Below are 13,922 nucleotides of genomic sequence, written 5' to 3' on the forward strand. Positions count from 1 at the left end.
ACATGAAGGCCTTCTGTAAAGATGCATCAATTTACCCCCAAAAATCTTTTAAAATAAGTCAGTTTACTTGCAACAGTAAAGACCACACATTGTAATGTGTATATTGGGATACACACATCGGAGTTGGAAGCTAGTTGTATTTTTTTGTATTCCACAGTAGCGTTCCGTTTGTCAGATTACGCAATGTTGCCCCAGTGAACTTTCTCAAAAACCACCATAAATTCCACGGCAGGAAAATGTTTTTAGCCCATCCGCTTTTGTGCTCTGCTGGCGTTGCCAACCGCTTACTACTCTCATCTCATTACTGCGTTTTGTATTTCCTGATGTTTCTTCAGGAGGGAACTTACAGGGAGATTAGGGATTACAGCTGCTGCAATTTGCTAGGAGGGGCTCTTCCAGAGAGCGTGCAGCCCCGGTGCGTGAACCCGCTTCTGAGCAGCGGTGGACGCGCAGAGCGCCCTCTGGAGGAGCGCAGAGAGCGCAGCACCCCTCCTATTGGCTACGGCCGCCACTCTGGTGACCGGCAGGACAGATCGGGCAGAGATAAACAAGAGAAAAAGACACATCTGTCTGCATTTCCCCCCTTGAATTTCGGCCGTTCCTTCGAATTGGAGCTCGCGGAAGCCCGCACGTCAAATTTGTATCCATTAAGACGCTCATAATTGGAGGCGAGCATAGTCTCAGGTCTGCCTGAGCCAATGGCGAGATAAGCAGGGCCGAGATGGAGGGCTGTGGAGGAGAGGAGGAGATAAGATGGTGTGAGCAGGGATGCCCGGGAAGAGATCGAGCGATAGAGGAGAGAGGGACGGGCGGGGGGCGGGGGGGGGGGGCGGGGGCGTAGCTGATGGCGTCGATGGCATCAGCAGTATGTGCTCCGAGCCCCGTTGATGGACAGGTGCCAGCCTTCATCAGTGGTGTTGGAAGTGGAGCAGTCATTAGTGAGATGAGGAGGAAGTGGAGGAGACGCCACGCCGAGCGCTCCCCAGGGCCTCCCTTCCTCAGCAGGACGACCGCAGCCCGGCTACACACACACACGCCCGCCAACACACACGCAGGCACACACGCGCGCGCATACGCGCACAGCCACAAGAGGACTGTGTTACCTCACTGTTAAAACTGGGAAGTCATTGGATAGGATGGGGGCTGAAATGAGTATGACGGTGCGTTTGATATAGCTTCTGGCTCAATCAATGAAATGACGGTGCGCAGGCTCTTTTTTCACGAGCAGGAGAGCGAGGGAGGGGAAGGGAGTCTGATGGGCTGAGGGAGAGAAAGGAGGGGAGAGAGATCTGAAGAGAAGCGGGTGGGGAGGCGAGAGACTCAGACTGGGGGGGAAGGAAGAAATATAGAGTAGATATATTGTCGCTGTCGATTTGAGGAAATCAAAAAACGAAACAATTCCCTACCATCAGCAAGTTAATAAAAAGGCTGTAGTTCATCTCTGTCTGAAAGACAAATACCCTGAGTTGAGTGAGGGTGGAGCAGGGGAGGGATGCTGCTTCTCCCCTCCACACACACATTCCCTCCCTACAACACAAACACACTTTAGGATTCTCTCTCTTCTCTTCATGTCTGTTAGGAATGAATTTGTCAGGGAGTGTCTGGCTGACTGGCTGCCTGGCTGCCTGGTTGGTTGGCAGACAGGATGGTTGGCAGACTGACTGACTGGCTGGCTGACTGACTGGTTGGCTGGCTGACTGGCTGGTTGGATGGCTGATGCTGGCTGGCTGGCTGGCTCATAGACATAATAAAGAGTAGACGCCGCATCGACCGCTACTACCTACTGGCGCTGCCATCTTGGAACGGTCACCCGCTCCACTCAGTGTAATCTGTTTGGCTGGGGCAATGAGCTGGCAGCGCATTTAATTAATCATACTAAACTGAATACCAAACTGATTTTCACATGGTTTGCTTTGCTGCAGTCTGTAGCTATGATACAGGACATGGTTATTATTTTCACAAAATACAACCAATAGTATGGTAATGTAAAATCTTGTGAAAAGTAATCCCCTGAGCCCTGTTTGCGATTGTCCGCCAATTTGTGCAGGAATAAGCCGCACAGTGCTAGCATTTTGTTTATTCTGATGCTAATCAACTACGAATTTGCCCTGTCCAATATGGCGGACGTATTTCTCGCGCCCAGCAGACAATGTGGCGTCTACTCTTTATTATGTCTATGGGCTGGCTCGTTGGTTGGCTGGCTGGTTGGTTGGCTGGCTGGCTGGCTGGTTGTTTGGATGGTTGGTTGGATGGCTGGTTGGTTGGATGGCTGACTGGTTAGTTGGTTGGATGACCAATGGTCCGGCTGACAGGTTGGTGTGGCCTTGGGTGTTAGCTGTAGTAAATGCGGCCCCCCCCCCCCCCTGGCTCTTACTGCCAGTTTTTGGAAATACCACGGAAATATAATTAGGCACAGTTTAAGCGTATCCTCCCACTTTCCCATGACCCTCCCACTTTCCCATGACCCTCCCACTTTCCCATGACCCTCCCACTTTCCCATGACCCTCCCACTTTCCCTATGACCCTCCCACTTTCCCATGACCCTCCCACTTTCCGCCTACGCCTACAGTTTGATAAATCTAGCCCATAGTGTCTGGAGCTGTCCTGTCATTCCAGTCAGACTGTGGCAGAGGTAGTGAGGTACAAGCACAGGACCAGCTGGTAAACTGGCAATGATGACGATGATGGAGATGATATTCAGAATAAGAATGATGATGCTGGAGATGATATTCATGATGATGATGATTATGATGATGATGATAATGATGATGATAATGGAAACGACCCGTGAGTTAGTGTTCAAAAGGCAGTTGTCTAATCTGTCCTTGGCTCAGCTGGATAGACAAGGCCGCTTTTAGGGTGTTTAGAGGCCTGCCTCTGTGGTGTGTGTGTGTGTGTGTTTGTGTGATCATGTAAGTGTGTACCTCTTTGTTTAAACCTGTCTTCTTCCTTGCTGACAATCCCTCTGATCTTGTTACATGAGCTCTCCCTTCTCATCTCTGCATGTCTCTCTCTCTCTCTCTCTCCCAATCTCTCTCTCTCTCTCTCTCTCTCTCTCTCTCTCTCTAACTCCCTCCCTCCCCCTGTCTCTCTCTCCCTTCCTCTCACTTTCTCTCTTCCTCTCTCTGTCTCTCCCTTCCTCCCTCTCTCTCTCTCTTTCTCTCTCTCTCTCTCTCTCTGCGTCTCTTTCTCTCCTTTTCATTTCAAATCTAAGCCTCTCCCTGATGGTTGTGTGTATATTGTGTAAATATTGCGTGTAAATATTGAGCTCATGTTTCCGGTTTTGAATGCAGAGCCTCCTGATTGTTGTTAGCTTGACTAAGTGAACCATCACCTTTGCTGGGGTTCTTGCTTGGTTCTGTTGTGTAACTGTAACTCATCTAATATGGACCTGGTCATTCATATTTTACATTCATTTACTCAATATAACCTTGATAACCCGTATTCCATTATTTATAGTATTCCTAAATACTTTAAAGGTGTTGGTGGTCCATATATTGACCACTGAACAGAATTTTTGTTCTCCCGCCTATACACACACTAAGACAAATACATACATATACATACACACACCACACTACACCCACAAGTTTGATTCACTATTCAAGTAAGGACTGACAATTCCCTCCCAAACCACTCCAAATGGTAACCAACCTTTATTATTGACGTAACAAACAATGAATGAATGTAAAACCCCAAAGCCCCAAAAACAAAACAAATATCGAAACTTTTTTCTGGGTTTACCATCCCAGGGACTTGGTCCCCACAAGGGTAGTTAAACAAGACCCCCACACACACACACACACACATGTCCCCCCAGTGCTGGAGCAGAGCTGTGTGAATGACACATGAGCTTCCCCCTCACAGTCTGTGCCCCCGCTTCGCCTCGCTGGCCTGGCCCTCCTCGTGGAGCTCTCGGCCTGGTGCCGTGCCTCTGCTCTGACGCTTCTCCAGGGGGCCCTGCAACCCCCTCCCCCCCCTCTCTCCCTTTGTCTCCTCTCTTATTGAACTGTTTCCCGGGCCCCGGGAAAACGAGGTGTGCTCGGCAGAGCCCACTAATATTCCCTTAATGATGCGACATCTGTCTCTGTCACAGTGCGACCCGCACCAGCCAGACAGAGGCCTATTGTGGATGACTCTGCAGAGCGATAAGCCGTCCTGTGTCTCTTAGACACCGACGTAAGGACAATAACGCCAAGGCTGCCAGAGTAAACTGCAAAAAAACTCAACAAACAAACTGTCTTGTCACGGAGGGCCACGAGGCATCGTTTTCCTTCCCCCTGCTCTTTGATTCGCGTACTTTGGAGGCGTACGGGGGACAGACTGCAAGTTTGAACACTCGAGGATTTGGAGATAGCGTACACTGTGGCGGTTGCTGCTGTGCGTAGCCCCCCCCCCCCCCCCCCGACACCGTGCGCTAAGGGCTCTAGGGGGGCTTTGCTGAAACCAGAGCAAAGACTCGTCAGGGAAGGTTCTGGATCCTATCTATTGGTTCCCTCATGGGATTTACATCCCACGTTTTGATGGTGAGTTTCTGGAAGTTTGCCACCCACCCCCCCCCCCGCACTCCCCATCTGTGTGTTTACACTGACACTCCGATCTTGGCAGGCAAGCACCAGTTATCATGGCTAATGACCAGCGCGCGAGAACTAGTGCATATGTGTGTTTGTGTGTGCGCGCAAGGAAAGTACTTGCGCCCGTTTGCACGTGTTATAGTGTGAATGGTTGTGTGGGTACAGCATGTCTGTTGAAATGCGTGAATGATGGGGTGTGTGTGTGTTTGTGACGGGTTGTGTGTGTGTGTGTGTAAGTGACTGTGTGGGTGTTTTCTCCCTGCCAGAGAGAGCATATTGGAGTATACTGGCATGCCTGCTCTTTCAGACCCAGGAGCAGCCGGTCTGGTTGGCCCAGTCCCCCTGTGAGATGCCACCTCTGCCAGTTCAGCCCTGTGCTCTGTGACTGAGCAGCTTCCAGGCCTCCACAGACCAGACCCCCACAGACATCAGGAGCTACACTCGGGCACATTGGTGGCTGTTTGCCGTAAAGCTGTTCCTAGTCACCGACAGTATGGGTCAGTCAGTTCTGCAAAGCAGTTTCTCGGTGGATCGGAAGAGACTGCTACAGTAATACTCGCCATTGAAGGAACCTCATCTATTTCTGTTTGCTTGTGGCCAAAAACACGCCAGTTGAGATCAGCTGCAAGGGAACGAAGGAATAAGGCCCACATATGTGTAGACTAGACGACATAAATAAAATACAAAACGATGGATCTCACTTCATACTTTGCATACATGTATGTGGACAATTCAATCGCCGCTAAATCTCCATAACGGTTGGCCCTCTGAATGCGGCGCATTCCAAGCCAACACGGCATTCCTGTGCTGGCATGGAGGGGAAGCTCCAATCAGATCACTGCTCTTACAGAGCCCACTGTTCTGAACCAGTCCTCCAAAGCTGTGGAATCTGGTGTCGGTAGGGCTGATGTGCTCGTGGCTCCGCAGCCCTGGCCACTCATCTCACTCCCCCAGTGAGGAGGGGATTCGATGCTCCTCAAGTCCATCACTGGCAGTATGACCGTGTGCTGTCAATCAAACGGCATGGCAACGGCCTAATAGACAGCCCCCTGTTTGTCAGAAGGCTCTCTGGTTGACAGGCCCGCAGAATCCCCCTACCAGAGAGGTCCGAGGGCTTTATCTGGCCACGCCAGCGCGGGCTGTAATGACCGTGACCGCTCGGCTCACAGTGTCATCCGTCTGGGCAGCGGGGCCCCGTGCAATGGCAGCTAGCTTTTGTTATCCAGAATGACAAGCAGTAAATACAGGGACATTCCCCCGAGGCAAGTAGGGTGAAGTCCCTAGCCCAAGGACACAACTTCATTTAGTACGCCCGGGGAATCGAACCGGCAACCTTCTGATTGGTAGCCCGATTCCCTAACCGCTCAGCCATCTGACCCCCCATGGGGCTATGGGGCTTCTCATAAGCCTGTTGGTTATCATAGCGATAGGAATGCTGAAAGATGTGGAAAACACACGCGTGTCGTGCTTGTATGTAAAAATGGCGGGACTTACGTAAGCCGTTGCTAACGGGCATTGGAGTGTACACGATGTTTGCTCATCCACCAGAAGGGGGAGCTAGCGAGGCCCTGGCGCCGCCTAGCTTCATGGACGCACCCTCCCAAAAGAGAACTTCCTGTGAGTGGCATGGTCTGTGCCCTGGATCATCTCCTCACCTGGAGAGGGAGCCTGCAGGAGACGAGTCTCCCAGCGCGAGGCAGGACCACTGAGCACCACTGCACGGCAGAAGAACGAGTGCACTGCCTTGTGCCCTCGGTTTTTCAGACTGTGACTAGTGACTCCTTTTTCTAGTGGAACAGAATGTGCTTTCTGTTGTACATTTCCCTATTCGTCATCCAATAACTATTAAGTCAATAACCTTGTCCGTTAGCCACTTTAACAGATAGCTGGCCGTAAAGCCCATTAGTGATGTGGGTAGATGGCTTATTAACATGAGTTGCTGAAAGACAGACTATGTATAGCTAGGTATCTAATCCAATAGTGATGGTTACGAAGCCAATCCACCCATATAGTTCTTGATGGCCTCCTCACATGACAGGAAACGTATCCTTGACTCTTTTCCCATGGCAACGTGACAAAGGATATGTTCAGTTTGTTTCTTGTGAAATGCTGTTACGCGGCAGCTTGTTTCTGAGTCTTGATCATGTTGTTTTCAACAAACGCTAGGCGGCGAACCCGTCTGTATCTTTCCGTTTATTTGTCAAGTTTATATATTTCTATCTATTTCATTTTTAACAGTCGACACTGCATGTCCTTGGAGCCTGAGCCGCACACCTGCCACGTTTCAGCTTCACGCAGCGGCTGTTAGGCGGCCCAGTTGGCGGGATAATCGAGCCAGCGAGAAGCACACGCACAGAATCCTCGGAATTGTAGTGAGATGAATATTGATTTTCAAACAAATTTGACATGGTTTTTCAAATTGACTTGGAAAAAAAATGCATCCATTAAAAGAGTCAGGGGTTTGTAGTCTGTCAATGGAGCGGAGCGAACCTCCCTCTTGTTTTATGGTTTAATAAGATTCCGTTAATGGCTTCTTCCACCTTGAGAAAAGCCTCCTCAAACGGCACGTGTATCTCTGTGTGGGTGTCAGTGTCACCAGATTATTCGTCTGTGGCTTTGAGGTCCACCTCATTCTGCAGTGGGGACTAACACGTTCAGGCTTATGCGTGTGTGTTTGTGTGTACTTGTGTGTGTGTGTTTTAAGCCTGCATACTTGTTTATTTCTGTATACACTGTGGGCTAATGACTTCTTCAGGGCGGGTCATTGAAGCACGAAATGAAAGACACCCCAAAAAACAGCTGGAAAAATAAAGCCACCTGTCTTTCTTTTCTCCCCACTATCATATTAATGAAGTCTACTTCTGTTTGATTTCGCCACTCGTGCTGCAGCATATGTCACCTTGACAAGCTGTGTGTGTGTAATCAAACAGTGATTCCTCAGAGGACAAGCTACAACCAGACACCAGGCAATCTAGTAAGAGTGTTTCGTTGGCATGGCCTGTTGGAGAGGGAGGCCGTCTCTGGCTGTCTGCCCAGCCTACAGCCTGACAGAGATGGATCACGGGTGATGGACGCCGACATTTTCCCCATCTCAATGCTGCACACCAAACGCATCAATCTCGGACAAAGAATAGCTCATATCAGGGCCAGATCTGTCTTATCCCGCCAAACCATTTCGGCCAGCACAATGGGACGTAAATCCGAGTTCTGATTGGTCTTGATTTTGCCATGCCCATCAAGGTGGTGCATGTAAAGGGATCAGTGAGGGCTGTGGTTTGGCTGCGGTATGAGCCGGTCTAACTAGTACAGGTTCATCCAGTAGCAGGCCTGGCGGTATTGAGAGCCTGTTTGTGCTGAGAGGGGCCGGGGCTGGAGTGTATAAGCAGAAACCCTCCAGGGGAAGGTGCTTTGCTCTGCTGCGTGGACCACTTCCTGTCTGCCAGAGAATCAGGACTGCTGAGTCAGGTGGAGGATTCTGGGAGAGTAGGCTAATCTTCCAAGTACATCCCTCTATGGTCCAAACAGATGTCACGATGCCTCTCTTCCCTCTCTCTCTCTCTCTCTGCATCCCCCCCCTCTCTCTCTCTCTCTCTCTCTCTCTCTCTCTCTCTCTCTCTCTCTCTCTCTCTCTCTCTCTCTATCCCTCTCTCTCTCTCTCTCTCTCTCTCTCTCTCTCTATCCCTCTCTCTCTCTCTCTCTCTCTCTCTCTCTCTATCCCCCTCTCTCTCTCTCTCTCTCTCTCTCTCTCTCTCTCTCTCTCTCTCTATCCCTCTCTCTCTCTCTCTCTCTCTCTCTCTCTCTCTCTCTCTCTCTCTCTCTCTCTCTCTCTCTCTCTCTCTCTCTCTCATGGTCTTTCTGTCTCACTCTGTCTATCACATTCTGTCTATCACATTCTCTCTCTCACAGTCTTTTAATCTGTGTCTGTCTTTCCCTCACTATTTACATCCCTCTCTCTCTCTCTCTCTCTCTCTCTCTCTCTCTCTCTCTCTCTCTCTCGATATCTCTATCTGTCTATCTATGGTAAAGCATACATCTCTCTCTTCATCTCTATATCGTGCTCTGTCTTTCTCCTGCCAGTGTTTCTCCTGGCCTCTAATAGGGTGAGAGTAAGTAAGTTCTCTGTTCAGCCCTGAAGATGGTTTACTAAGTGTGCTCCGGGCCGGGAGTCAAGTGGCCAGCTGGGTGTGCTTCTCTGGTCATGTGTTAACGAGCCAGCTGTATGCAGGGTGGATGACTCTCTCCGCTGAGAGGTCACTGTCATGAAAGCCAGAAGTCATTGCGGATCCCAAATGACCCCTGCTCAGATCAAATGGATGGGAGCGCTATGAAGTCACATCTAACCTGTCCCCCTGTTTTTCTCTCTCTCTCTCTCTCTCTCTCTCTCTCTCTCTCTCTCTCTCTCTCTCTCTCTCTCTCTCTCTCTCTCTCTCTCTCTCTCTCTCTCTCTCTCTCTCTCTCTCTCTCTCTCTCTCTCTCTCTCTCTCTCTCTCCCTCCCTCCATCTCTCTCCAGATCTACAACGAGAAGAAGAGCCAGTTTGACATCAAGAAGAACAACCCCAAAGACCTGGTGGAGAGGGTGGCCCGAGACATCGCCAAGCTGCTCAGCAGCAAGAGGAGAGCCCTGGAGGTGAGATCATGTCACTGCACCTGTCCTCCACCATCTCCGTTGATTGGCTGGTTGAGGGATTTACCTACTGAGCGGTACTGTCCCCCAGACGTGTCGTATTGCTTCATGGACACGTATGGACGGTACATGACTCCTGGTGGACAGGGTCTCACCTGTGCGCTTCAGGAACGTTTCTATACATCCCATTGTCGATGAGGGGGAGGTTTGAGTTCAACGACCAATCAAAACCAAGAGAACATGCCGGAGGGCGGATAGATCCAGTGGGAATGGTGACGAGCGTGTGAGGAACACGGGAGGTTGTAAAACGTTGTCCCTCGGTGAGAATTGATATCACCTTTGAAGGGAGGACCATATCTTCCAGTTTATTCCCTTCCCCGGTGGGAACCAATCAGCTCGCAGCCGTCTGGCTGGTTGTGCTTTCTCATCCGCAGTGAGAGATCACTTCATGAGGCAGGGGGAAGGAAAACTTGGGCCATTTTCCAAATCCGTTCATAATGTAGAGGAGCATGAAGGCTTCGGTGTTTGAAGTAATCAGGGGGAAAAAGATTGGATTTCTGAAAACAAAATATTGATGCCCCCCCCCGCTTTATTAGGTTCTCTAACAAAGCAGTTAATAAGTTAGCTTTGCTTAAATCAGCGCTCCCTCCAAATCTACAGCGCACTGAGAACCCTCTCAAGTCATTTCTTTTTAGAAACGGATTCTCCATAATACTTGCAGGTGATGTGCTTTTAATCAATTTGGCCATTTACCTCATTCCCCATGATTGAAAATCACATTTTCACACAGTGCCACTTCACGCATAGAGGTGCACACACACACACACACACACACACATACACACCTACACACACACACACACCTACATACACACACACACACACACACACACACACACACACACACACACACACACACACACACTGACAGTGAGGAGATGCACTCAGAGGAGACCCAAAGCCCAAAGGCAGAGTGAAGCCACTGAGCCATACTGCTCAGAAAGGGGGATGAGGGGGCTCTGAAAGGGGGATGAGGGGGGCTGTACTCGCCCCTCCTCCCCTGTGTGCCGGCCTGAGAGGGCCCCTCAAGGCAAAGAGTGCTGCTGTTTTCACCAGCACAGTTCCTTGAAGGGACAGACGTGCGTATCTTTAAACAGCGCGGACTCTTATATGAACGGGCATGTTCACCTGGAGCGGCACACTCGCTTAAAGAGTGGGGGCATGGCTCATTCTCGTGCACGGCTCCTTGGAGGGGGGAGGTATTGTTATGTTTCCCGTGGTCATGCGTGGGATTGGATTTGAACTGGCACCGACCCTCCGCCCCCCCTGTTTTGGCAGGGGTGCCCTGTGAGCTCAGTGCTCTGCCCACCCCTCTCCCTCCTCCCCTCTCCCCGTCTATCCCTTCTCTCTCCTCACCGTCTCCCTCCCCCTCTCCCCTAACCCCATTGGACCACACTGTCGCCTCACATCCTGTCTCTGCGGCTCACTCAGGAGGGAGGAAATGAGCTGAAAAAAGGGAAGAGCCGGAATGGAAATGTCACCCCTGGGCTTGAGAAGAGCCAGGAAAATGATGTTCAGAAATTCATAGATTTTCAAAATGAGCAGCAACAAGGAGAAAGGAAGGAGGATGGAGGCAAGAAAAATATAGTGGGAAGAGAGAGAGGGGGAGAGAGAGAGAGAGAGAGAGAGTAGTAAAAAAGTTGAAGAAAAAGCCGTGGGTGTGAATTGGTGAGTAATTTTAGTTTAGTTAGTTTAGTCACAAGACACATAAAAATAGGTTTTGTACCTTATTTGCTTTCATTTGGCCAGGTGATAATAAATGATGTCAGTCAACTAAAAATGAAAGACCTTAGCTGAACCAAGTCAGTGGTTGTTGATACAGACAGTGTGATGTGGAACCAGACTCCTAATACAGGTTGCAGATAAGGAAGCCTCAAACTCATTCAGGTTCCAGCTGTTGAAGCTGTTTACCGTTCCAGTCCATTTTGACTCCCCCCCCCTTCCCCCCACTTCCTGTAATGGTTATTTATCTATAAATGTTCAATCCCCTGCATTTGGAAAACGTTAAATTCGGCACCGTAATCAGTGTGTGTGCGCTACAAATAGCAGGACATTTTATTTTGGAACATTCTCATTCATTAACTCCTCCCTGGGGTGGTCACATTGCCGAGCATATTTATTCTACTGATGAACTAATGCAAAGAGACTGTAAATGCACAGCTCCCGACATCGACATGGAAACGACCTCACGGAACTGACTGAGCTCTCTGAAACGTAAAAGCCTGTCTTACCCTCGTGAAACCTGAGGGTTAGAACGAGAACATTCATTATGCTTCCTTCCCTCGTGACTCTGTTCGACACAGACTACAGTAGAGAAGTATCCGTATTTACAGTATCTGTCTGTCTCCCTTTGTCTCTCTCTCTCTCTCTCTCTCTCTCTCTCTCTCTCGGTTTCTCTCTCTGTCTCTCTCTCTGTCTCTCTGTCTCTCTGTCTCTCTGTCTCTCTGTCTCGGTTTCTCTGTCTCGGTTTCTCTGTCTCTCTCTCTGTCTCTCTCTCTGTTTCTTTCTGTCATCCACAGACATCTTGGCAGTGTTCAGCGTATATCAGCAGCATTCCCAGCAAGACTTTGAGTGGTCTAGTCAAGAATCGTGCGTCACTTCCCCCCCCCCACTTAGCCGTTCTAATGAGCTCCTCAGTGATTCCAGGAGCACCTCCAGTCTGGTGTAATGAGGTAGAACCTAAGTAGACTCGTCTGGTTCTGCTAGCCAGCAGAGCCAGGGCCTCTACTATTCATCTCCTGCGAAATAGGAAGAAGAGAAAAAAAAAACGCTGATAGAGGGTGCTATCTCAGAAGTGGGGGGGGGGACACTGATACGCCGGGATAGTAGAGTTCTTGAGTGCTCGTGCGTGTGCGCGTGTGCGTGCGCTATCTGAATGTGTCAGACACCCCACCAGAAGGAGACTAAAACCGACACGACTTTGCGAGTGCGGTTGTCTGACAGGCCTTTTAACGCAGCTTTGCAAACAGAACAGAGAGCCCCCCGATGTAACCTGTCGCGCGCTGGCAAGAAGGGATTCTCGTCCGACTGATGTGTGTCTCCTTTCTTCCGCGTGTCTTTGGAGTGGGGCCCCGCTCGGCGCCACGTAGCCAGCTGGAGATGAGTTAGCCTTCCGCGCCTCTGTGAAGCAGCCTGTCAGTCAGCAGCAGTCGGCCAGGGCCCGCGCAGGCTGTCGATCAGACGGGGGTGGGGGGGGGGGGGGGGATGGTGCTCTCCCAGGCCATAGGAGAGGAGACACAGATCACGTTACATCACCGATAGCAGCCTTAACTGCCATAGTCAACACGCGAGTTTGGATTTCACAGAGGGGAGTGACCAAGTAAAGAAGACTAAGGGTGGTCCTCATCCAATAACACAGGGGGGGGGGGGGGGGGGATGGTGCTCTCCCAGGCCATAGGAGAGGAGACACAGATCACGTTACATCACCGATAGCAGCCTTAACTGCCATGGTCAACACGCAAGTTTGGATTTCACAGAGGGGAGTGACCAAGTAAAGAAGACTAAGGGTGGTCCTCATCCAATAACACAGATCTCTGAGGCGCTCCGGTGCTATTTCCCTGGGTCGCCCCTCCGCCTCTGGCCTGCTGTGGTTAAGCACACATTGTGCACGGGGGTCTCTGGGCGACCGCCACCGCGTGTCTCCTCACCCAGACCCGACGTGACCGGGGCGAGGGGGAGAGGGGAGAGGGGAACAGAGGCCGAGTTAGTTGGCTCTCTCATGCTATAGCTCACCTATGGCTTCGAGGTAGATCCCTTTCAGGGCTTGTGGGCTTCCGGTCCTGCCTGCTCTCAAGAAGGGGAATACTGGCAGTGGGCCAAACACTGCCCACAGTGGACCCAGAGCAGGATGGCTGTGCTGAAGCCTTTTTGGGCAGAGGAAGAAGGGAGGGGGGGGTGTGGGTGTTTTGAGGAGCTGGAAGATTGGGAGGTGTGGGGGGTGTGGGGGTGGGTGGGTTTCCGGCTGGGAGGACAGAGATGACTTGGGACGGTGCAGTCATAAGGATTGGAATTGTGTTCGAGTGGAAGAGCTTTGACTGGACACTGTGCAGGGATGGCCAAAGTGCGCTTGACAGAACGAATCAGTCACCGCGTGCATGTCTCTGTTTTCACCCTGACCATGGAAACCAAGACGACACGGAGCGACAGGCCAGGGGTGCGGGGAGGACGGTCGGGCGGCTGTGTCATCCCACATCCTGTTACCGCCGTGAATAATTCACTGGGACACGGACTCACTCACCGCACACGCGCGTGCCAGTTTGAGATGCGTGCGCGCGAAAAAAACACGCCTTCCGCGTAGCCGCGTCACGTGCTGGTCTGATGTGTGTGTGTGTACTGTATGTGTGTGTGCGTGCGTGCTGTGCAACACAGGCTGCACGGCTCCACGCACGCAAAGGGAATCTCGTCTCTGTTCCTCCGAGTCTGTGCTGGTGTGTGCGACTCGAGTCGGCGTCCCAGCGCGTTCTCAGACGCCTCAGCGACTCGCTTTAATTGGACAGGCACCCGGTACAAATCACCAATTGCAAACAGCTAAATTTAGCCCTCTGTCTTTTTTAAAGGGCCACGACCATAAAAAAATCAAAATAAAAACACAATGACACCACACTGTGCCATGGAGTGCAGTAGCCCTTTGTGTGCGTTTTTTGCAGATGAGTCGACTGTTGGT

The 13,922-nt window shown here is 50.9% G+C and overlaps 1 protein-coding gene across 1 annotated transcript in view; it reads left to right on the forward strand.

Annotated features, from left to right (window-relative positions):
- cacna2d2a (calcium channel, voltage-dependent, alpha 2/delta subunit 2a) overlaps nt 1-13,922 on the forward strand; it is a 106,190-nt gene that overhangs the window by 17,488 nt on the left and 74,780 nt on the right. Inside the window, exon 3 of the mRNA XM_084704538.1 lies at nt 9,086-9,202. Within this exon, the coding sequence (XP_084560664.1) occupies nt 9,086-9,202 (117 nt within the window). The remainder of the gene's footprint in view (nt 1-9,085; nt 9,203-13,922) is intronic.

The sequence above is a fragment of the Hypomesus nipponensis genome, chromosome 9 (assembly GCF_054491055.1).
Source record: "Hypomesus nipponensis isolate SF chromosome 9, ASM5449105v1, whole genome shotgun sequence".
Lineage (NCBI taxonomy): Eukaryota > Metazoa > Chordata > Actinopteri > Osmeriformes > Osmeridae > Hypomesus > Hypomesus nipponensis.